Source organism: Poecilia mexicana, unplaced genomic scaffold, assembly GCF_051168715.1.
Source record: "Poecilia mexicana isolate PSO_F unplaced genomic scaffold, ASM5116871v1 scaffold_8, whole genome shotgun sequence".
Lineage (NCBI taxonomy): Eukaryota > Metazoa > Chordata > Actinopteri > Cyprinodontiformes > Poeciliidae > Poecilia > Poecilia mexicana.
The window spans coordinates 24,978,503-25,003,753 of NW_028263377.1; the positions used below are offsets into that span (position 1 = coordinate 24,978,503).

A 25,251-nucleotide genomic window follows, 5' to 3' on the forward strand; every position below is an offset into this window, starting at 1 on the left:
CTTAAAAAAGAAGTTTGCATTTTAAAATGTATATTTTTACCTGTTTTACCAAGTTATTGATGGACAACCCATTTAGAATTTAAATGAACTAAACAATTAAAAGAAACTCAAAATCAATGCACTGAAGCATTAAAAATCTAAGGATAAATGCATCAGAACAGTCTTCAGTCAGAGGCTACTTTTGATTTGTTGCACGACTGACTGCTACTGGAGATCCTTGCTGGTCAAAACTCTGAAGATCCTTAGATGATTTGAGTTTCATTTAATTTCCTTTTGGAGTAAATAAAGTATTTTTTGAAATGAGTTGAATTATCTCTGCAATAACAAATGGATAAATAAGTTTATTATGCCTTTTTTAGCTTTACTTGTTTTGAAAATAAACAAAATCTTAATGACATGAACAAAGTTGTCTGATTTTTGTAGAGAAAGCACTTAAAAGTAAAAAAATATATATAGAAAAATTATAATAAATATAAGCAAATAAGCACTAAAAATATACAAATGCATTGAAAACTAAATTTAAAAAATCATTAAAAAGTGCTCAAAAATATTAAAATACAAATGTCTTTTATTATATCATGTAATCAGATCTTCTTTAGGTGTCACATAATTTACAACCCAGATCCTGTAAAATTCACCCACAGCTGTAAGAGTTTGGAGCAGTGAAATGAAATCTCAGTAGGTGGCGCTCTTTGCTTTTACAAGGCCAGCGACCCAAAGGCTGGAATCATCATCAGACACCGGAGAGAGCTACTACTGCATGAAGACGTCTTCTATAAATACACACGGCGATACAGAAAAGGTATACTGGTGTCGTGTTGTAGACACAGCAGGAAATATATTAATATCAAAGACATGCTTACATACTAGGCAAAAATAACTTAGGTTATGAAAGATAAATCATACAAAAACAGTACTTCTTGGTGTAAAATCTCTATATACAGAGGTGGGTAGTAACTAGTTACATTTATTTGAAAAATATACTTTTACTTGAGTGATATATTTTATGAAGTATTGCTATTCTTGAGCTAATTTCACTGAATTGTTTTTCTAATTTTCTGCCTGCTGAAGCATTTGGCACTGGAAGTATTTCACCCTGTTCCAACAAAGTACATTTGACTGCATTAGTTTCATAGGTTTATTTTTATTTGGAAAAATGCTTCATCTGCTCCCTAAATCTGTTATTTTGTAATCATGATATCTGTATTTTTTCTCTTTAGTCTTTAAAATACCAGAATTTGGACACGACTTCACATTATTAATACTAAATCAGATGATCTGATCAGTTGCTCTTGAGTAATTTTTTGGACCATTTTTACTTTTACTTGAGTAAAAATGTTTAATTTAGGGATGCATGTTATCGATGAATGAGTTGATAAGCGGCCATTTTGTTAAAAAACTGAGTTTCCTTTTGTGTGAAGAAGGCTGGCTGTCTTTCCATAACACGAAGAGCTAAATTTGTCATCATGTGCTGAATCAAAAACAAAAAAACATTGTAAAACTTTAGGAGTTTGTTGAATGTTTATATCTCTAAACAGAACTGCATAAAGTGCATCTTGCATGACTTTGTTTGGACTGCTTCTCTTTCCCATTCTGCCATGACGCTGCCATCTTTGTTTCTGCATCAACTGGCTAGTTTAAGCATGACCAGCAGCGCCCTCTGCTGGATTACAGCCAAACTACAAGATTGACTTAATCAATTTGAACTAATTTTATTAATTGTTTGCATCCCTTGTTGAAGTTGGGCAACTCTTACTTGAGCACAATATTTGGGTTCTCTATTACAACGGCGTATAAGGGCCATTCTAGATAAGGAAAAGGAGTACATTTCTGCCAAACAAACCAAGTTTTAGATTAATCTAAAATAAATTCTAGATAAAACATGGGAAATTTCTGAATTTCAAAAGTTGAAAATATTTGACTTTTGGAAGAGCATTTTCTAGAAAATTTTGAGACCACAAAAAGTCCCCCCCCCCCCCTCATTTCTGACTTTTCAAACTCAGAAATTTCACATTCTTTTCTAGAAAATTTGTCAGATCTCAAAATTTGATTTTTTTTTTCTGATAAATTTCCAACTACTCATACTGACAAACTTCCATCTTTTTTCCAGAAAATTTGATGCAAATTATGAAATTTCCTTCTTTACTGGAAAATTTTAGATGGCTTTTAAACATTTCTTGCAAATTTTCAACTCTTGATGCTCAGTTTTCTAAATATTTCCAGAAATGTTCTCCTTTTTTAATTGGTCTTAAGGCGCCATTGTTCTCTACCCACCTCTGTCTATATAACAGTTTCCCTAAAATCATTTAGCATTGAGGTCTTCTTGTTTTTTTTGTAAAAGTCATAAAATGGAGGAAGGACACAGAACGTCCAAACGTGTCTTCCTTCCTTGCGTTAGACTCTCCTGCGCCTCGTCATCACGTCCTTCCCCTGATTTGTTCTGGACAGCAGCACGCAGACGCAGGACGAGTCTATCCGGATCCACCGCCATCCCATCTTGTTCTTGGCGTCCTTGGAGAGCGCGCGGACGTATGACTGCTTCTCTCTGCACTCGCTCCGCCATTGTTTTTTATCCACGCCGAGGCAGCTGGCCCCGGCGACGCCGGCCGCCGCGGACCTCGCGCCCGCTCCCCGCGTCCTGCTCGAGCCGCTCTGCCCATCGGGCCGACGGCACCGCGTCTCGTAAAAGTACTGCTTGAGCGCGCCCGTCATTGTCTGGATCTGCGGGACGATGGTGACCCGCTCGCCGTGCGAGTCGATGGCGGTGGTTTTGTTGTTGACCCACGTGCTTTCCGACTCGCACACGGACTTCTCCCCCCTGCGGGTGTCTATCAGGTGTGAACGTTTGTCCCGTTTCACCGGGCGGTGCGCCTCGTCGGCGGGCTCCCTGTTGTAGTCCGCCCATGTCGGAGTCGGCGTGGTCCGGTCGGCGGCGCGATCACCGTGACCCTCTACGTCTCCGTCGCTGTCGTCCTCCATTAGCCCGTTCTCCAACATCAGCAGCAGCGGCGGATGCTCCGGTGGCGACGGCGAGGGCGAGAACAGGACGCGGGGATGTGCGTCCAGAAACATTTCGTCTATTTCCAGACCCAAACCGACATCTACGGCGGGGCTGTCTTCGGCTGCGCCTGTCCTAAAATGGCGCGGCGTCGAGTCCGAGTCGCCATCTTTCCTGCTAGCTTTGTAGTCCTTTGGTAGCGAGTTTTCCTGGGAAATTTCCTCGGTCCTGAGCGGTTCTTCTTCTTCTTCTGCGGGAACGTCCGGACTGCTGAACGGTTTGTAGGTTATCTGGTTCTCCACTTCGGACGTGGAGGTCTGCTTATGATCCTCGCTGGGCTGCGCGGTTGCGGGGTTGTGAGGGAAGGGCAGGGCCGAGGCGATCACCATGGCAACCAGGGGAAGCCAGTGCATCACTCCCAGGACGTATCAGCTGGCAAGGAGAGGAGAGACGCGTTAATTCAGCTTTCAGACTCACTCCCCTTCATAATAGATAAAATAATTAGATATAACATCTTAGAACTTAATTTTTGAAAACTAAATGTCACAAACTTCACCTAAGACAATATCAGTGTCTTTGCTTCTGAAAAAGTGCTACAAACATTTAATGTATTATTATAACTTTAAGAATTTGTGGACAGGGATGACCAAAGGCTTTTTGGGGCCCTAAGCAGATTTCATTTGGGACTCCCACACCAACATGTCAACACCAGATGCTTTGTCGTTCCCAGGCTACTGTCATCATTATTTGTATTTAGCTTACATTATACCAATTTTGTTATGACTGATGATTTAACCTTACAGGAGTAGCAAACTAAAAAAAGTAAATAATTTTGAAACGCTGAATGGTATTTAAGTGTGCCACATTATTTGAAGTATTTTAAAGTAGGGCTGGATGATATGGCTGAAAAACGTGTCCTGACATAAGCATTTTATATCAGTCTACTGATAATTATTGATTTGTTTTTGGTTTTAAATGTCTGAAATACTGTAAAAACTGGTGGCGAGATCTTTCTTGTTTTATCCTCAGTTTTCACTCTGTTTTTTTTGTTGTTTTTTTTTTAGAACAATGAGGAATGGTGGCGAAATCTGAAACTGCTGCTTTACAATTTAGTGAACAAGTTGTTGCTAGGCAACAGAACAGTGAGTGAGTTGCTAGGTAGCCAAAGGTTGACAACTATAAAAATAATATAGAAATCGTTTTTCCATGTGTAATATGATTTAGTTTGTATTATTCAATGTTGTTTTGAATATAAATATTTTTATCATGCTAGCTTGGTGCTCTTTGGGGCCCCCTAGTGGTGTGGGGGCCTTAGGCAGCCATTTAACTTGCATATACTTTGGGCCGGCTCTGGCAGCTTTGACAGTGAAACAAAGAGCCCCAATTAGGGTGTAAAACAAGTGTTTTTACTGGCGGCTCTCAGCTTTATGACTGTAGAGCTTCAGCTGCTGACGTATGGTTTAAAATCTTGGCAGAACTTGTGGAAAAACAGGACCGAGAACAGAGAGATCGCACTTTTCTTCATGTGGAGCCCAGGAGGGGAATGTTGGAGATTCTGCAGAATGAGGAACTGACCTTCAAACGGAGACGCTGACAATCTGGTATGTGCTCAACTCGGACTCGTTAAATCAACGGAAGAGATCCAGAGAGAATAAATTAGTTCTGCTAATTCAGAGCTGTTACTTTTTCCCCTGAAAATCTAAAGTTTCCTGTTTAAAGGAGACCTATTGTACTTCCTTGAACAGATTAGGATAGATCTACAGCCTATAGAAAGCATCTTCATTAAATTTAGTCAGCTCGGTTCAAAATGAGCAGTTTTAGGGCCTCTTGTTATTTTACATCCAAATAATTTGCTGTTGGCTCAATGTTTACACTCGCATGTAAAAATGGGTGCAAACAAATGAGAAATTATACAACTCTGAGAAGCAGAAGTGGAGCCTCCTGCACAACCAACAAGAATCTAGTAAGTGGTTTCTGGATGGTAAGTCAACAATAAAACATTTCTCTTTTCCAGCAGCCATTATGCAGCACATACAGCGATGAAACTGGCTGGCCAAATGTGCTGGAGCTCAGTTTGGGTTGCTAGGTGACGGGCAGAGTTCCGCTGCTGTGGCTAGGTAACGGGCTGTTACTGATACTTTGCGACGTTACATTCTGAAGTTTTTTGAAACGGTTCACCACAAAGCAGAAACGGCAGAGATCAAAATGGAAGTACAAAAACGTGCAAAATGTGAATTTCTTACAAAAAATTGTTAGCTTTTTACCAGGATTTATGTGAAATATACTCTTAGGTGAACAAAAGCGCCTTTCACAACACAAACAAAACTTAAGAAGGTAAGTAAATATTCTTTTATGCTTTATGAGGATGGAAAGACACCAGAAAGAAAGAAAGGAAACTTTTCTCTCTCTACAATCTAAGCTTTGATTTTTTTTTGTACAGTTATTCCCTCTGATTTTTTGATGCTGTGCAGCTGAAAGGATTTTTACTCCTACTTTTTTACTTTAGGATAACTGTTATGATGCGTAACTATGACAACAAGGTGTCTTTGTTTGTTTGTTTTGTTCAGAAGGATCTGATTAGCACCTTAAAAGCTCAATTAATACTTGAACTATGACCCCAAACCCTGGAGGAGTTGGAAAAAGCAATTCAAACCATTCCATCCATCCATCACAATGGGTCAGGATCGTATCCCAGACTTCATCTTTCTAATCTGACAGAGATTTAACGAGGCGCAGCAAAAGCAAATGAGGTGGATTAGCAGAGCTTCCCAACAACTGATGGTGTCGTCCAGGACATTTTGCGATGAAATATAATCTCTGCTGCCTGATGTTGAGCTGCCATTCATGACTGTAATGAGACTGTCTTCAGTCAGAGATCTCTTCAGAATGGTTGCAGAACTGACTGCTACTGGAGATCTCTCTTCTTTGAAGATGCTTGGATGACATGACTTGACCTTTATTTCCTCTTGTCAGTTGCCCTGAATTGAATTATTTTTTAAAATTAAAAATACAAAAATAAGTTGTTTTTTAAACTTTATTACAAAAATATTAAAAACAAACACAGTAGAGTGTTTTCTTAAGAATTTTTCTTACAGATTTCCTTTTTTTTCCTATTTTGTTGGTCATATTTGTGTCTTGTGGTTGGGGGCCGCACAGGATCATTTCAAGGGCCACAGAATGGCCCCCAGACCAACTCTGGACTCCCTTTGACTTAAAGCAACACTCTAAAGACTGGGAATAAATTTCTTAACAGCAACACTGCAAAAAAATGCAGATTTTAAGTACTTTTGGTAAAGTTTCTAGTGCAAATATCTTTGTACACTTAAAAAAGGGCAACACTAACTTATAGGTAGCTTTCCAGTTAGAAATAAGAATTTAAGTTAATAATTATTTAATATTGATGAAAAAATACTGGCTGTAAGTGAAATAACCTGCTTTTTGTTTTAATCAATATCAGACAATTATTTACTCATATATTGCTGAATAGTTACTTGTAAGTTAGTTTTGTCTTATTTCAAGTGGATTAAGATATTTGCACTAGAAATTAGACCAAAAATACAAAATATTTGTGGTGGTGGGGGGTTCATTGTGCTGAAGAGAAATTTTGTCCCAGCAATAAATAGAAGCTTGTTTTGAGTCAACAACCGCTTAATATTGATTAAAATTAAAAAAGTACTTGTTCCAATGGCAGATTATTTCACTTAGCAAGAACTTTTTCATGAATATTAAGGAACTACTCACTTAAACAAGCTATATCTTGCTGAAAAGTTACTTGTAAGCTGGTTTCTATCATTTTTCAAGTGTATGAAGATATTTTAAGTATAAAAATACTTGGTAAAGTTTTGAGTTTTTCCAGTGAACATGAAAACGCAGAACGTCGTTATTTCTGCGTTTTGACATTGTTTTACCTGGAAGCTGAACTTCCAGGTAAAACAGACGGAGGTTTAATTTACGTAAAATCTAAAACATGCTGCTTCTTTTTGCCAGTAGCTCTTGTAAAACTCGACAGGATTTTAGTTGTACTTCAAACACCAGATCACACGACGCCTAAACCTCAGGTATCATCGCTGAACTCAGCCGCAGGGCGATTCTGTTCTTCTCTGGAATGGCAAGCGACTGATTCATTAGGCTGAATGAGCTTCCGTTATTGAGAGATGGCAACAGTAAATATCCTGCATGCCATAACCTGCATCATTTCAGCTGTAACTGTTATTACAATCGGAGCCAATACCGACTCCCAGCGCGCTCCCAGGAGCAGTGATAACGGTTACACAGCCATCAAAAATGTAAACATTTCCCGGGACGGAGACGGACGCTTTCAGCCGTCCGTGAGTCTGTGTGCATGAAATGAAGCGCAGCGAAGAGGGAAGGCATGATTCATCCGCATTTCAACACGAGGTTGCCCTCTGACTAACACGACAAATATTTCAGTCACCCCCGTCTTTGTGGCAGCCAGAGCGGGCTTTCATTCAGGCGGCACACACACTGCAAAAACACGAAATCAAACCAAGTGTCTTTAATTTAGGACACGTGAAAGAAGACAAAACTAACATACAGGTAACTTTTTAGCAAGATAGGAGGTCAAGTAATACTTAAGGTCAGTAATTACTTAATATTGATAAAGAACTAGTTCCACTGTATAAGTGAAATTATATTTTTAATATTGAGGGATTAACTTAAAACAAGCTTCTATATCTTGTTGAAAAGTTACTTGTAAGTTAGTTTTGTCTAATTTCAAGTGTACTAAGATGTTTGCACTAGAAACTAGACCAAAAACACTTTGCAAGATACATTTTTTGCAGTGTAGTCAATAAAATCAGATAAAACAGAATTGATTCATTTGTGCTACTGCTGCACTGCAAAAACACAAATCCTTACAGTATTTTTGGTTTTCTTTCTAGTAAACTTGAAATAAGAAAGATAAAACTAACTTATAAGTAGGTTTTCATCAAAATAACTTGTTTTAAGCCAATATTTCCCTAATATTGATTAAAATTGGCAGATTAACTTAAGACATTTTCCTACAACTGAAATAATCTGGCAGTGGAACTAGAACTTTTAAATCAACATTAAGGAATCTTGACTTAAACTCTTATATGTGGCTAAAAAGTTACATAAGCCAGTTTTCTTATTTCAAATGTAAGACATTTGTAATGGAAACTAGAGCAAAAATACCTGCTAAAGATTTGTATTTTTACAGTGTAGTAAATAAAGTCCAGGAACAAGTTGGTCAAAAAAATGCATGAAACCAGAATCAAGTAACTTAGTTTTGTTTTCTAAGTGTACTAATTTAAAAGTAACTGCTTTTAACAAGTGATATGAGCTTGCTTTAAGTCAATAATTATTTCATGTATGACGAGACTTTTGTACTAGAAACTAGACCAAAAATACTTGGTAATTTCTTTGTGTTTTTGCAGTGTAGCAAATTAAGACCAGGAACAAGTTGATCAAAAATGCTTGAAATCTTTAAGACAAAAATGACTTGAGTAACGTTTTCTTAGCAAGATACATGAGTTTTAGTCAATAATTACTTAATATTGATAAAGTTCTAGTTTTATTGGTAAATTATTTCTCTTTATAACTTGGGGAAAAATGTCGTATTATAAGTGAAATAATCTGCCAGAGGAACTGGTAAGTTTTAAATGAATGTTTTACTGAAAACAGGCTCCCGTTTCTTGCTGAAGTTACTTGTAAGGTAGTTTTCTTTTATTTAAAGTTTACCATGTTTGCACTAGAATCTAGATGGATTCACTGTTTTCTGTTTTTGCAGTGCATCTGCCTACGCAGCGTCGATTTTGTTGTTTGCGAGTAGAAAGAGCTGAAACTGTCGGAATGAAGGGAATGTCAGTGAATCATAACTGGAGCGCCGATCGTAGTTTCCTCGGGCTGCGGGGAGCCGGGCGCTAAACGCAGGTGGACGCGAGATAAAAAGTGAGGGAGTTTCTGCGATGACTGAGTGGATGTATCGTCAGCCGTGCCCCGGACATGATGCATGTAGCAGCAGAGGACGGGACCGGGTTCTCATTACCATCCAGTAACCTCGGGTGCTCTGGGTGCCTTCTGATGCCGACGATAAATCACATCAAACCAGCAACTGATCCATCCAGTCTGCCAAATTTCACTTGACAAAGGGAAAATTTGCATATAAGCAACAACTGTTGACAGATCTCTAAATGATGGAGAAGTGTGTGAGTTGGGTGGCGCAGAGCCAGGATTCCAGCATTTTCTGATTATTAATTACTCAACATTGCTGGTTTTGATTATAGAAAATTAACTAATTGGGTTTTTGTTATTGAAATGATCCACCAACAGAGCCAGCCCAAGATATATGCATGTTAAGCGGCTCCTTAAGGCCTCCAAACCACTAGGGGGCCCTCAATAGCATCAAGCTAGCACGAATAATCAGATTAATTGAGATAAATTGGATTATTGAAATAATTGTCAACTAATTAGTTAATTGTTAATGAGGCTCTAGAAAGCAAAAAAGATAATTGCTGAAAGAACAATATATTTAGAGCAATTATTAAGCCAAAACTGTACAAAAACACAAAAATATCAAGTTCAAGATAAAAAAAAAACACTTTATGCAAATATGTTCCACCCAGAAGTCTTCAAATGGCATAGTTTTAGCTAAAGAAATGCTGTTACTGCATTTCAGGTGATGAAACATTTATTTAAAAAATAATTTATTTGTATTTTTTAATATTGTATAAAAATAAAATATGGTTAAAGTTAGTAAATGAAAAATCTGCAGAATGTCCTAAACGTTTTTATCCAATTACTCATCAGAAAAATCAATTATCTAAATAATCGTCAGTTGATAGAATCTGGTAATATATTTACCAGCCATAATGATGCTGGTGTGATGCAAGCTCAATACAGATTATGCTAATGCTAGTAAGTATGTTAGAAACATAGAGTAACCTAGTATCTAGTGTTGACATGTTGGTATGGGAGGCCCCAAATGGAAATCTGTTGAAGGCCCCCAAAAGCCTTTGGCCGGCCCTGGACCTTATGAACAGGTACAGAGCCGTGTTTTGGGTCCTGTACTGACTGTTTTATTCTACATGTATATCAAGAATCGTGATGTTTGTGACGTTAGCTTTGTAAAAATTGAGCTCGAAGATGTTTTTTGTTTGTTTTTTTAATGGCTGTTATCAGTTCTGTTCTGCTGAACCGGGTCAGTACTTTCTCTCCACCAGACAGTGAAATAACGTCAAACAGTTACAAATTAATTCAGATGGAAAACGAATGCCAACGTCAATTTAAATTAAATTAAACTAATTCAATTTAGGTCTGGACTTTGACTAGGCCGCTCTAACACATAAATATGCTTTGGTAGATTTGCTTGTTTGTGAACCTCCATCTCAGTCTTTAATGTTTTGAATCCTCTTACTGATATCCAACTTCTACCTAGGAATGCATTCCCACAGCATTATTCTGCCACTACTATGTTCCTTAATAACTATTCTGAAAATTCAGGCACTAAAATTATAATTTTTTTAGTTGTATGTTACAGAAACCATGAATCACACTGGAAAAACTCAAACATTACTCAAATTTAGATTTAATTTCTACTGCAAATATCTTAGTACATTTGAATTAAGACAAAACTGACTTAGAAGTAATTTTTAACAAGATAGAAGAGCTGATTTAAAATCAATAATTCTTAAAATTGATTTTAAAAAAATCACTAGTTCTACTTGGAAATAAATTCAATTACAACAAGATATTTTTCCCCATGTTATAAATGAAATGATCTGCTAGTGAAACTATCAATATTAATTATTTACTTAAAACAAGCTTTTATATCTTGCTGAAAAGTTACTTCTAAGTTAATTTTAACATAGTTTTTACAGTGTAAAACTGCTGAAATTGGCTCAAATCAAGACTGGATGATGATTCTTTAAAGAACAGGTTGATTTTCTATAAATAAAAGTAAATTTCCTGTCAAATATCCAGTTTAAAACCATGAAAAGACAGTAAAATTTCTTACTTTGATTTTGTGTTTATCAGCAAATTTTGATTAAAAACTCAGGTTAAATGTGGCAAATTAAAGGTAGATGTTGATATTTGAGCTTTAATTGCTGTTTACTTGACAAAAATTAATATTTTTAATGTTTTAAATAACAGAATTGTGAGTAAACTCTAGAAGAATCGCGGCTTATCCAGACCTGAGAAACCTCTCCAGCTTTTCTCAGACTGTTGAAAGCAGACAGGCAGGCTTTTCCCCATGTAAGTGTTGTTTTTGTAAAAAAAAGTGGCGGCACTTCATCGCCGCGCTCCATTTGCTACAATGATGCGCATCATTTAGCCGCGGCGCTAACCGACGACCACAACGCTCTTCCACCCCGGCTGCCTCAGACCCGGCCAGAAAGTTCAGCCCTCCTCTCCCGCCTGATCTCCACGTTTCATTTTCTTTTAAATGAAGAGAAGAGGAAAAAAAACCCCTGAACCAAACATGAAAGGCAGAAACAGACCAAACTATGACCTTCACCAGAAGGCCTCCATTCATTTCAGTGATCTTTTTGTTTGCATTAGCCAGACGAAGACTGCAGATTAATTGGACGTCTTGCATTGAAATGTTCAGAAACAGAAGAAGTTTGAACATTCCTGCTTTTTTTTAACTCTTTAATTGCCTTTTGTGTGAGTAAATACGATAAAAATGTCCCAAAATATCAACTTTCTCCCTCCTTACATACACTGGAAAATGAGAATGGAGCTACAACTTCACAAAATCAAGCTATTTCTTCAAATTTAATCATTTTTGTCAAACTTTAACATTATAACTTTATAAATGTACTTGGTTAAACTTAATTTGATTACTTGTATAAGTGTAATCCAACAAAATGTTGACAAATTTACCAGATGTTTTTCAGTTTTGAACAAATATTTGAAGTATTCGTCTGTATTCAGACAAATTTTTTTTAAAATGTTAACATTTTGATTAATTTGAATAACAATTTCCTTGTTACAAAAGATAACAAATAAAAGTGAAACAAAAAAAAAAAACTTCCAGCAGGATGTTTCATTGCAAAATTATTCACAAATCTTAACAGATTTTAACAGGATTTTATGTGGTTTATTCATATTCACTGTAAAAACACAAAATCGTGCCAAGTATTTTTGGTCTAGTTTCTTGTCCAAATAACTTAATGCACTTAAAAAAGTAAAAACTAACTAAGAAGTAACTTTTCACCAGGATATAGGATCTTGTTTTAATTCTTTCATATTGATTTAAAGTTACTAGTAAGTCAGTTTTGTCTTATTTCTTTCTTGCACTAGAAACTAGATTTAAATACTTGGTAAGACTTTGTGTTTTTGCAGTGTAGAGGGCTTTAAAGTTGAGCACTAATAAAAATGTGAAGTGTTTATTTTCCAGAGACGCCCAGTAGTTGCAGCTCAGTCAGAATGAATGGAGATTATTCATAAACCTGAGTTTTCTGGTGTTTCCACAGATTCTGAGCTGGGTTTTGACTAGACCATTCTAATGCCTGATCATGGTTCGATTTAGCCCACTCTGTATGTTTCAGGGTGAAACTCGAGGTACTTTCAGGTTCGCCTTATCTGTGTCGAGCGTTCCCCACAGCATGATGCTGCCATGTTGCTGTGAATCTCTGCAGCTCCTCCAGAGTTAAAAAACACATCGAACTTCATGGAGAAACATGGAAAACGTGGAGCTGATACGAACATTTTCATGGAAATGGTGGTGAGAAGCGGCGAGCAGACGCCATAAAGCAGCTCCACGCCTGGCGGAGGCTGCTGCTCGTTACTAGTCGCCCTCCTCCTGCGCGGCTAACGTTAGCCTGACGGCCCCATGATGCGCTCTGCGTGCTTAGAGTTGCGGCTGTGCCCCGTCCTGCGCTAATCTGAACTCTTTGAAGTTGTGCAACTCAAGGAGCTGCAAGAAACTGAAGCAGTTCCCTCTAAAAACTGGATGCAAAAATGTTTTCTCCTACTCAATAAATGCATCAAAGCTAAGAAATCCCATCTCTTTTGAGCCATAAATGCATCACCAGCAGCATGGATTTTCTTTTACTTTCCTTTAAGCCCATAAAGGTGAAATGCAAATGCTTTCATGCATAAACAAATAACATCCAGCAATTCATTTTTCTGGATTCTCTCTTGCAAATAATCTTAATTTCTCTTTTATGGATTAAAAATCTGTAATAAAGTTGTTACATCCTCTTTATTAAGCTTTTTATTTGCTTTTAGATGTTTCCTTGTTCACCAAAAGAGATGAACAAGTTTTTAAATTTAAGACTTTTACACTAAAAGCTAATTGATTTGATTGAGGAGATGCTTAGTTTTTAATCCTGAAAAAGTTCCAGTTTTTAAATCTTGGGGAAATGGATGGCTTTTAGTTAAAGAACAGAAACTTTCCACCAAAACAGAGATTTTTCTAATCACTACAAAGGCAGAAAATTATCAAAAGATTATTTTCTAAATGTGTTTAGGTTACATCCAAAAGATTTTATAATATTTGGATCAACTTTTGCATTTTAAACACATTCCACATGGTTTTGGCCTCACTTACCAGTTTTTTTTTTATATTCTATTTTTGCACATTTTTGTTTAGAAATCCCCTAAAAATCAGACGTGTGCACTTCTGCATGTTTCTAATTTAGTGACATGGAAAAAACACCATCCAGGTTAATGTTTGGCGTCTTGCAGTGAAAACACCCAATTAATTCAAGTTTTGTGATCATTTCAATCCATGCAGAGACCCCCAGCTAAAAGAGGAAAAACTCTCTCCTTGCGCTGTTCGCGCTTGCATTTTTTCGCTAAAAAGCGGAATGCCACCCACAGCGCCAGCTCGGCCCATTATCTTGCTGACAAGCCGGAGTTTAGACATCAACTCGGCGAGGTGTGTGTGATCTACCTGCGGGTTGGGACCGTGACTCAGTAGCTCTCACCTCACCTGAGTGACTGCCAAAGAAAACAAAATGCGCAGCAGCCCAAAAGGCGCAAGACGGCCAAGATAAATGCAGAAATGAAATGGGAGAAATAGCGCAACAGAAACACGCCAGAAGAATAAAGCCACAAAGCGTGCATGTCTCCGCATGTCTGAACACGAAGAAAATAGATTATTAAAGTTTATGGAGCTAAATGTGTTTATTTTTCCAGCAGTTTGCATTAGTTTAAAACATTTATTCAAGTAAATAATAATAGTAATAATAAAGATGATTTATATGCGTACCGTTTAGGTGAGATCCGGACCCCGCGTCCTTCCAGCTGACACCACATTGATTATAGAGTCCTGTCGCCAGTTGCTCAACTGGTTTCTTTAAAAAACCCTCAAAAATCACTTTCACTTGGAAACACTGGATACAAACTCAAACATTTCTTTCTCCTTTTAGTAATCCGTGACATCGCATGCATGCAAAGAGAGAAACCCACTTGGACGAATGGAATAAATAAAAGTAGCGCAGTTTAATAAACTATAAAAAAAAAAAAACTCCTGTTCTCCAGGGAGCGCTTCCAATGAAAGGAGGGGAAAATGCGACGTGGGAAGTTTTAAAAATGCAATTGAGCCTCGAAATATTCCCATATGTTGGTCCTCCGTGAGGGGCGCTTTCTCGGAAAGTGTGTTTCAGTTCAAATAGGTGAGCGAGTGGAGCTGGGGAAGAAGTTCGGCTAATGTTTTATGGCTCTGAGCTCCGCCTGAAGCCCGCGCTGCAAGCTAGCTTAAGCTACCAACATCACTTCCGGTTTGGAACTTCTGAATAAAACTCGTTTCAGAATGACGACTGTGTAGGAGCGACGAAGTGCTTTTATTTTTTAGCTGAATTAGAGCACTTCCGGTGTTAAATGTTAACTTGACTCAGCTAACTTTTTTTTAGGGAGGGGGAATACAGTATTAAACGAGAAACATTTGTACAAGTCATACAACAAATGTAAACTGCTAATATTAACACAAACACATGCGGTCAGAAGTTTACATACACCTATCACGGAAATTATTTATTTGAAGATTGCGTTTGACATTTTTATTTAAAAAGTGACTCAAGTATATCATTTACAAATTCAAATATTTTCATATCAATAATTGGTTGCAAAAGTTTATTTTGGATTTTCTCAAGTGGTGCTGAAAGTTTTAGAGTTAGTTTTCAAAGTGTGGCCTGAGGGCCATTTGTGGCACCTGGAAAGATTTTGTGCGGACCCTGATTGTAATTCAAGAATGATCGAAAATTTACTTTTTAATTAGCATAAAATTATTACTAATCAAATGTGAAGTGCAACGGAAATGTTTAATTGCCAAACATAGTAAATGAATTCAGGATCAGCATCTCATCATATAAACCTCCTGTGACGGATCATGACTTCATAAAAAGGCATCTTCTCACTGCGTTTCTTCTGGATGACACTCAAATATCCTGCAAGCTGTTGCAGTTTTACTGTTACGACTTTTCTCATTGGAACGAGAAGACATTTTGGTTTTAATGGGCTATAAATCCCGTAATAAAACTTTTTTAAATGAGATTTATATCTGACAATAAAGACAAAGTACTTTGAGATACTCCTGAATTAATTTTGTAGTTCTGGCAGTTAAATGTTTCTGTAAGCATACATTTAAGTTTTGTTGTGGCCAAAATTGTTTTTTAAATTTATTCTTCACCTCAACAAATATGTGTTTAAAAAAAGATGTTTGCTGCATTTCCAATAAAAAACTTTGTTGATATTCTGCTAAATTTGAAAAAACACAATTTTGCAATTGCAGTGTTTCCATTAACTAAGAAACACACTTAAAATCACACATGAATAAGTTTGTTCACGCATTAAATCACTAAAAAACATGCAACTCCTTCATCCTTCTACCACTTCCTGTCGTCGTCTTCTTCATCTTTTCCAGCAGTAGCAACATCTGGTTGTTGATCACATGACTTGTATGATGCGAAAAATGTGTTTCCATTGCAGTTCTATGCAAAGCATGGATAGTTTTGATACAGCAGAAAAACCACCTCTTCTCAGCACAAAAGCTTTTTATTGGAATTGGTGTGTTTATGTTAAGCAAATTAATTTTTGTAATTCCAATTTGTGCATTTTCTGGGGAGCAGAAACACACAGGAACCTGTCAGGATGCACGTGTTGCTCTTAAGACGGAAAAATGTTGATTTACACTGTTTGAAGTTATTTCTAAACAACAAAATATTCAATGATCATTAATTAAAAAAATTATAAAAAGCAAAGCTATTAAAATCTACATTTTGTCATAATCTAGAGGGATTCTCCAGCTGTCTAATTCAGATGAAAGGAAATTGATTGGGATGTTTCAGGACTCCCAAGACTTTGAAACAAAAACTAACAAAATCAACCAGGGTGTATGCATAATATTGACCAAGAGTCAATCAAATTAAATTCATTATAATTTGAAACCTTTTAATGTATTTTTTGTAAATTCATTAAAAACACAAGATGAGTGTATGTAAACTTCTGACTTAAATTGTGATACAAAAAAGAAACAAGGCTTTTTATGTAAAACACTACCAATTTTTACAATATTAACGAGCATTCGTCATGTTTTTCTGCTCACTTTAACTCAAACTGCAATAGAAACCAATGCGGTTTGGCCTTCAGCCAGAAACATTTCAATTTTATCTTGTATTTGAGTAACTTATTGCAAACAGGCTGAAGCAAAGTTGGAAGCCCAAACTCATTAAGGTTCCCATCTGCAAGCGCAAGGAGCTGCAACATGATTCCTTTTGGCACAAGCCAACCGGAGGATGTAACCTCCAGTTCAATGCCAAATAACAGTCTGCTTACAGATTGCTTCCTGGTTGCTTCTGCCAGATTTTCAGTGAGATCACAACATGTGGCAAACATGTGACTGATTCTAGCTTTTACAAATAAAACAAAAGTGCACATGTGGGAAAAAAATAACATGAGAGAAACATAATTTAGACCTTTTTAAAAAATTCTTTAATCCTTATTTCTGGTTGCAACAGGGGTGTACTTAGGACTTCTGAGGCCTGGGGTCCTCACGGCCCCCCTCTTCCTAATTCATGAGTTACTTTAATAAAATACATCAGAATAACTGCATTTTAAAACCACTATATGATAATCCATCTTAGATCAAAGTGATAAATTGTGCATCTTCACAAGTGTGGCAGATGCTTTTTAAATATTTTTTTTCATTATTGTGATGTAAACAAATCAAATACATGTATTAAGATTAAGTAAGTAAACAGAAACAAAATGAAAAGTGTGAAAAAAAATCATAAACAGCAGGTCAGTCTGTAGGATGGTTCAGAATGGGTTTTTGTTGATATGGTAGAAAAGGAAAGTTAAAAAAATACATAAAGTCCTTGATTACATTACTGATAATCATAAAAACAACTAAATTAATGATGATAATAGTTAGGACATGCTTACGGATCATGTGTACCAAACTCCGTTTGGACTTTTTCACACTTCCTTATTTCTGCTATTTCTTTCAGATCAGTTCTCTGCAGTTTTAATAGATGTTATTTTAAAATAAGAAAATAAATCACAATGCTCTAAATGAGCAAGGAAATGGCAGCATTATGCTGTGTGGCTTTTATAATGAAGAAATCAGGTGCATGACTGAAAATAAAACTATTTAGTCATTAAAAGAAGTTTTTCAGAGTCAACAGGTACATGTGTTCCTTGTTACCATGGCAACAAGGTAATCACTTTGTGTTGCATCTAACATTTTTGTGAGTAGATTTTTATTTAAAAGTCGCTGTTTTGTCCTAATTTATTTAATTTATTCTTGAATTGTGCGTTGTGCATATTTCAGCTTCTCAAGCTGCATTTTCTTCTCAGTATTTTAGATTTCCTTCATGAAAATATCCACAACTAGATGAGAATTTCTTTACTGAGTTACTGAACCGGCAATAGGTGAGGGCCCTCTGTGTCAAAACAACTTCACCGGTAATCTTATCTAAATCAGAAAATTATCAGATAAACTGTTGAAAAGCTGCTGCAGATCAACTGAAATATGCAAAACTGAGATTTCCGGGTTCCTAATTCAGAAAGAAATGTTACTTGGCGAGATCATAATAATGTCTGGTATGGTTCCAGACGTTAGCAGCATAAAGTCAGTTGGTTGTTAAACAAAAATATTTATTGGCACTGCAGGCAAAGTTTTTTTTTTTCCAGTGCATTACATTGCAAAGGATTTTGAACAGACTGTTGTCCTATGTTTGATTTTCATTGTTGGGTGTTTTTCTTTCTGCTGCTCGGCTCAGCCACCTGTGGCCGTGCAGATTTCTAACGCCACTGGTTTCATGGTTAAGTGCTGCAGTGCTATGTGATTTGGCAGAGGCTGCAGCGCAAACAGGCGTGTATATTCTTGCAGCGCAGGTGGGATGAGCACGGACATCCTGGCCTTGTGCAAAATTCACATTTAGGGTGTTTTTATACGTCAGCCAGTTTTTGCCAATAAATTAATGTTTTTGGAGACCTTTTTCAAAAACATTACAATGTAACAGTTCAGCAGGCACTGTGCCGTTACCTAGCAACCCCAGCAGAGTTCCACCGGTTACCTAGCAACCTAAGCTGAGGTACAGTTTGTTTGCTCAGCTGGTTTTACCGTTGAATGGCTGCTGGAAAAGACAAGTGTTTTGTTGCTGACTTGGCTGAGTAAGCCTTTCCAGGTTGATGCTAAGAAGCTATTTCTTCTCAAAGATCGTTGCTGAGATCACGCTGCACCTTTTTAAGTTTTGTTTTGGTGTGAAATGTACTTTTGTTAATGTAAGGATTTATTTTCACATAAATTGTTTTGTGATTGTCTTTAAAGGAAACATGTTTTGCATAATTCACATTTCACATGGTTGATTTGGGTCTCAACTGAAAAACAGCTCACGTGGTTAAAAAATGACCCAGCTGTTGACAGTCAGTTAATGTTTTTGTTGGTGTCTGGAAAATGAGCAGTTTCAAAAGCCTCCTGATAAAGTCTCATTCAACTGGCACTGCACTGTTGCCTAGCAACTCCAGCCAAGCTTAGCCTGTCACTTAGCAACCTAAGCAGAGCTCCAGGATGTTTACTGGTTTTACCACTAAATGCGCTGTACAATGGCTGTTGGAAAAGACAAGTGTTTTGTTTTTGACTTACCATTTGATGCATTCTTGTTTAGTCCTCAACAACATTTTTGTAGGTAAGTCATTTTAACCTTGTTTGTATAACCTTTGTTCGTTTGTTGCAAGAAAAATTAATGACTTGTACCAACCAAATAAATTAAATTAAACTTGTTGGTTGTGCAGGAGGATCCACTTTTGCTTTTCAAAGATGTACAGCTATGGAATTGTGCATCCATTTTGCAGCCATTTTCATGTGTGAGCGAAACATCACGGTTTAAGAGTGATTTTTTTTTCCCCCAATTTTTTTTTTTTAAATATATAGCTAATAGAGCTGTCATAACTTGTTCAAGGAAGTTTAACATATCACCTTAAAAGGTAAATGTCTGGAAACAGGAGCAGCTGGCTGGCTGCTCCGTACACCGACGGGCCTTTGGGGTAAAGGAGACACAGCGGAGGTCCGTGGGGGACAAACGGGCCGTCAGACGGTTCAACGGGTCCTCGGCGCAGCACATACCAGACAAGAGTTCAGTGCCATTGACCTGCGAGAATGGCCACTGAGCCTCCCCACCTTGAATGGCCTTGTTGAAAAGGAGAGCCATAAACTGGATGATGAGCACAGAGTGGAAGAAACTCTGCCTCCCCCTGTTTTTTCTGTCACTCTCTCACATGCTATCTCTTTCTTTCCTTTACCAATTGGTGGTTTCTGTCTCACCGAACCCCTTTTCCCTTGAATGTTTAAAAAGATGAAAGGATAAGGGAAAGAATGGAGACAAAAGAGCGTTGGGTTGAGTTACCGCCGTGCCCCTGAGAGACTGTTCATGAAAGAGTTTAGGGATGAGAGAGATAGGGACCAGAGAGGAGACGGGCTGGGGAGGGGGCCATGAAAAGAGGGTTTTCAAGCTGCTAAAACGGGTTATTCTCTATAGAGAGACAGACTAAAGTGCAGTCTTCACTCAGGGAACGAGACATTTAACACTGCCAGCGCCCTCAAATGGAAGCAACCGTTGATATGCTCACACTTATTGTCCGATTACGCAAACAGACTCTCTCTTTCTGTTTGTTTTTTCCACACAGTAGCAGCTCCCAAGTCGTTTTGCTAGGAATCGTTTGCGAGTTCGTCTTCACCACAAACACAAACACGTCTGTGCGCACACGCACACACTCCGTGGAGTCTCCCGTTCGGTATTCCTACCTCTTGGCGTTTACTGTCAGTCACTTGAAAGCCTCACAGACCTCCACCCTTACTCTCTAGCTCCTTCCCTGCCTCAACTTGTCCAACACCTACTTAGATATTTCCACCTCTGGGCGCATCAGTGAAAGTCGGAGTGGGAGCCACAAAGAGCAGGAGAAAGTTATGGGCACCCAGGAATGATTGTTTTCTTTGGCCTTTTGCTCCTTTTAGCCTCTCAAAGTTTTTCAGAAAACAAGTTTTACATCTTGGTGTCCCAGTTAAAGTTTTTCTAAATCATAAAGTCGTCCAAAGTCTTTATTGTTCATCTGACATCAAGTCGGATGGAAGTAAATCAGGAGACGGGTTTTGGTGTGAAATGTGATTTTCAACCCTTAAACCAGGGAAAAAAACCTTCTGAAGATGCTGCTCCAGTAGGTAAGACAGAGTTTATAATCCAGTGACATGAGTACCGATGTAGATCCACTCAGCAGCATAAAGACCAGGCATGGCTTCCAAACAGCCATAATAACAGAGTCCAGATACATCCAATGTGTTTGGATGAGAGTTCTTGATTGATTAGTGTTTGGTACATTAATGCTAATGTGCTAATTTTTCATTTTCACTTTAATGCTTTTGCTAAATTTGACAACATTAAGCGCACTTAGCTTCTCTCTCTCTCTTTTTACTCGCCTGTAATTTTATTTTAAACAAGAAACAAAATAAAACAGGCAGCAGAGAACAAGACAAACATGAGTACAAAATCTAAGGGCATTAAAGAGCATGAAAATTAAAATGTCAAAATTAAATTGGTGCTAAAGGGTTGTAATCGTTCAACAGATACAGTATCATTTGAATTGAAGTTAGCGTTTACCATTAGCTTATGCTAGATAGCACCTCAGCGTAGTACTTTAGTGCTACCAGAACTGATGTTTTTGACTGGAGATTTAGGGTTAGCGTAGCAAACTTTAGCTTTCACCACTATAAATGCACATATGTCTGTGTCTTTTCTGCCGTTCTTCTGCGAGTATGTCTTCTTTTCTTAATCTGATTGTTGTTTTTCTACAACTGAAGTTAAATTTAAATCATTTTAGGCCCTGATCATATTAATTATGACCTATAATGTAAAACATTTCAGTTCATAATATGATTAGCAATCACTTTTCAGGATTTCACTTGACTGATTGCACTTGAGCAACCCCATTGATCCACCTCTTGGGCTGTCTTCAAATGCCTTTCATTGCTCCAGGAGAAAACACCCACAAGCATTTTGAAGTTTCCAGATGTCACTTGTACGCCCGTCGGCCCCTCTGATGAAATCTTTCCCACACGTCCTGCCATCAGCCATCAAAATATTGCGTTTGCCATAGACATCTTCCTTCATTCGAAACTCGGATCCCAGCGTAATTGGAAGGTAGCTATTATGGCAATTATTGGAAATGGCTGAGCCGTGTTGTAAGAGTGAACAGTCTGCCTGTCCAAAGCTGAGCTGGACCTCCATCCTCTCCCAGGTTCGTCAGTGTCAGATGTTTACCATCTCTTCTTCCACTGATTAGTTTCACTTTTTCAATGCTTTTAATTATTTCCCAACATTCGTCCACCATTTTCAAGCCCATTGCCACCATTACCACATGCACAATAAGGTATAGCTGCATATGTTTCCAATTTCAGGCGTAATGCTGCTCTCCGCGCAATCTGACCCAATTAGGCAGAGCCTCCTGGAAATGCCCCCATCGCCAGCCCTGGTGGCAACGGGGTAAAAGGTCAAAGGTGAGGCCGTTCATCGAGGTAGGCTGGGGAGGGGGGCGTCTCTGATGACTACATCACCTCCTGTCTGCTGTCAAACTTCGTGGCTCGGTGTGGCAGGGACAGGCTCTGCACAGGTGTTGGAAATGTGCAGTAAACAAATGGTGGAAGTACTCAAACACTTAAGTAAAAGTACAAATAAACAGACAAGAATGTACTCTAGTAAAAGTACAAGTACTACGTTAACATTTTTACCTGAGTAAAAGAAGGTACTTGAAACTAAAAGGCCCAGGATGTATTGAAACCCATTAATAAACAGTTTAAATATTAATAAATGGTTGCATTTGCATTTGATAAGTACTTAGGATTAAATAATATTGAGCATCTTTTCACACTAATCAGTCACTCCAACTCAACATTTTCACTCACACATGAAAATGACTGCAACCAGATACACAATCATACAACCATATATTCATCTTTGAAAAGCAGAAGTGGAGCCTCCTGCACAATCAACAAGTGTTTTCTTGTTGATGTCTTGATGGTAAGTCAACAAGAAAACATTTGTCTTTCCAGCAGCCATTGTACAGCACATAGAGTGGTAAAACAAGCTGACCAAACGTATTGGAGCTCAACGTATTTCATAGTTAATTCGTTAATTCATAAATATAGTATCTTTAATTTTAATTGCAGTGGATGAGCAATTAAAAATTCAAAAACACTTTATTGATCCCAAAGGGAAATTAAACATTGTTGTAATTCATGTTAATTCAGATCCTCCGTTATTATTTCTTTAAATTTCACCAAAAAAACAAAACTAGCATCTAGGTGACGGAGAGAACTCTGCTGCGGTTGCTAGGTGATGGACAGAACTCTGCTGTGGTTGCTAGGTGATGGACAGAACTCTGCTGGGATTGCTGGGTGACGGACAGAACTCCGCTGTGGTTGCTAGGTGACAATGGAGTGGCTGCTGATTTGCTACGTTACAAGCTGAAGACTTTTGAGACAACTTATTTTCCACACACCAAACCACATGAACTCATTGCTAAAAACAAAAAAAAACTAAAAAAAAAAAACTGCTGATTGTTCTTTTGAAAGTACGTGGGATGCTTTTAGAAGAACAGAAACGTGCAAAATATGAATTTTGCATTATAGGTTCCCTGTAAGTAAAGTACAGATATATGAAAAATGTACTCATGTACCATGATAAAGTACTTTGCTACATCCCACCACTGGAAAACGGAAACCTGGCCTGAAATATAACTTCACTGGCCCATAAAGTGCGAGGCCAAGCAACGCTCACTGAAGGTAAAATGTGCAGCCATGCTGACATGCTGCTGCTCTGACAAACAAACAACACATGTGCCTACACGTCTTTCCTGCTCGAAACTGAAATTAGTGTAAGGAATGTTCACCTTCAAAAGAGCTAGGGAGTCTGAGCATCAGAACTGCCCAGCCCTCGTTACAGAGGACTGAATTCTGTTTTATGTTCAATTAAAAACTCACTGCAGTTCTGTCCCGTTCAAATCAGTTTAGATTTTGGATGACATGCGATGTGTTTTGTTTGTTTGTTTATTTTTTGAATAGTAATGTTTTAAATATTAAATATTCCAACTCTTTATCATTTATTACATGTGTAATCCATACATATAACAGCTAAACGCGTATTTAATAGTTAACCCATAAATATAGTTTTTGTTTAATTTTAATTGCAGTGGATGAACAATTTAAAATTCAAAAACACTTTATTGATCCCAAAGGGAAATTAAATATTGTTTAACTTGTATTAATTCAGATTCGTCATCATTATTTCTTTGAATTTCACCAAAACACAAAACTAGCATTAATCACATTAACAAACAACACCATCAACAACGTAGTAATAATGTTATTAGTAAATTATTAGCAATTATCATATTCTTACATGATAATTTGAACACTGCAAAAACACAAGAAGTATTTTTGTCTAGTTTCTAGTGCAATTATCTTTGTACACTTGAAGTAACTTTTCAGCAAGACATAGCAGTTTGTTTAAAGTAAATATTTAATATTCATTAGAAAGTATTTGTTTCCACTGGTAGATAATTTCACTTAGAAGAAAAATGTCTTATTGTAAGTGAAATTACTACATCTCTCCTGTATTAACCGTTTAACGATGTTTTTACCAGCGTTGCACTGAGCAGTAGCTCAGCAGTTCCACCAGGTGTTTGCTAATTGCTGCTGGCTAGTCTGAAGGAGCAGTCGCTTGGAAACTGCAGCTCTGAGGAGGAGCTTCATCCTCGAGGGCGGGGCTAGGCCCACCCAAACGTTTCAGCTGAATAGTTGCCATGGAGATTAAAGGATTTCTCAAACATGCATGAAAGAATTAAAGCAACACTGCAGGTCTGTTTTTGATGAGAATAACATGATTTAGAGCGCATAAAAGTTAATTTCACATAACACCACTCCTTTAATAATTTAGACTTTACAAAAAGTGAGTTAGTGTTTTCTAAATATCCGACCTTTTGGATGTTCAGTCATTTATAAAATGGCTTCAGACGGATTCTGCACGTCTTGTTTACATCATCTGCCTCTCCTCTTACAGCTCCTCTCTTTCTCTCTCAATCACTCCTCCCCATCTCCTTATCGCTCGTTTCTTGGTGTCCTGTTGCATGCCTCGGTCCACCTACAGCGGCTGCACTCCTCATTAGACATGCAGCCTAAATACTGAATGCTCTATTTACAGTTACGCCTTTCATGTCGCCAGCACGCTCCACACCTTCCGCTGTCTTTCTGCATTTTTTAAAAAAAACTCATCCGCCCCTCGGTGCCCTCACCTCCTCATCCATAAGTTGCATATTTGTCCCTTTTTCTTGCCAGGGGGGTTAAAATGTTACACATTGTAAACTTTACTCACTGTACAACACCAGCTGGATTGGATTTCAGTGGCAGACTTTGTGTTTGAACTACTTTGGCAATTAGTAGAGGATTGCCTTACAGAGCACCTACTTCCACAAAGCGGGGCCCGGCCCGGCTGAACAAGCCGTTTTCCCCTCTCCATCTGTCAGTCCTGTGGGACCGAGGGAGATGCAGGATGTGTGCGGTGCGGTAATGTTTGAACTCTGTTTTTGTTTGGACTGTTATTAATAAAAATTTGGCAATTCTGAAGAGCATTGGTTCTGAAGATGTGATGTCACGTCAACGTAGCGTTGGGGATATTTTCTGTTTTTAAGATAATATTGCATCATAATTACACATATTTTTAGGGAGCGTTCACACCAGCTCCGTTTAGTCCCTTTTAATCGAACTCTGGTTC

At 37.8% G+C, this 25,251-nt stretch overlaps 1 protein-coding gene across 1 annotated transcript; it reads right to left on the reverse strand.

Annotated features, from left to right (window-relative positions):
• Positions 1 to 550: 550 nt before the first annotated feature.
• On the reverse strand, positions 551 to 14,628 carry ntf4 (neurotrophin 4). The gene is made up of 2 exons (XM_014977799.2): positions 14,199 to 14,628; positions 551 to 3,430 (listed from the first exon to the last, which is right to left on the reverse strand). The coding sequence occupies exon 2, from the start codon at positions 3,409 to 3,411 to the stop codon at positions 2,395 to 2,397; it is 1,017 nt and encodes a 338-aa protein (XP_014833285.2). The 5' UTR covers positions 3,412 to 3,430; positions 14,199 to 14,628; the 3' UTR covers positions 551 to 2,394.
• Positions 14,629 to 25,251: the final 10,623 nt, after the last annotated feature.

Excerpts from the sequence above, each read along its gene's own strand:
- ntf4 (XM_014977799.2), bottom strand. The coding sequence starts at position 3,411 with ATGCACTGGCTTCCCCTGGTTGCCATGGTGATCGCCTCGGCCCTGCCC.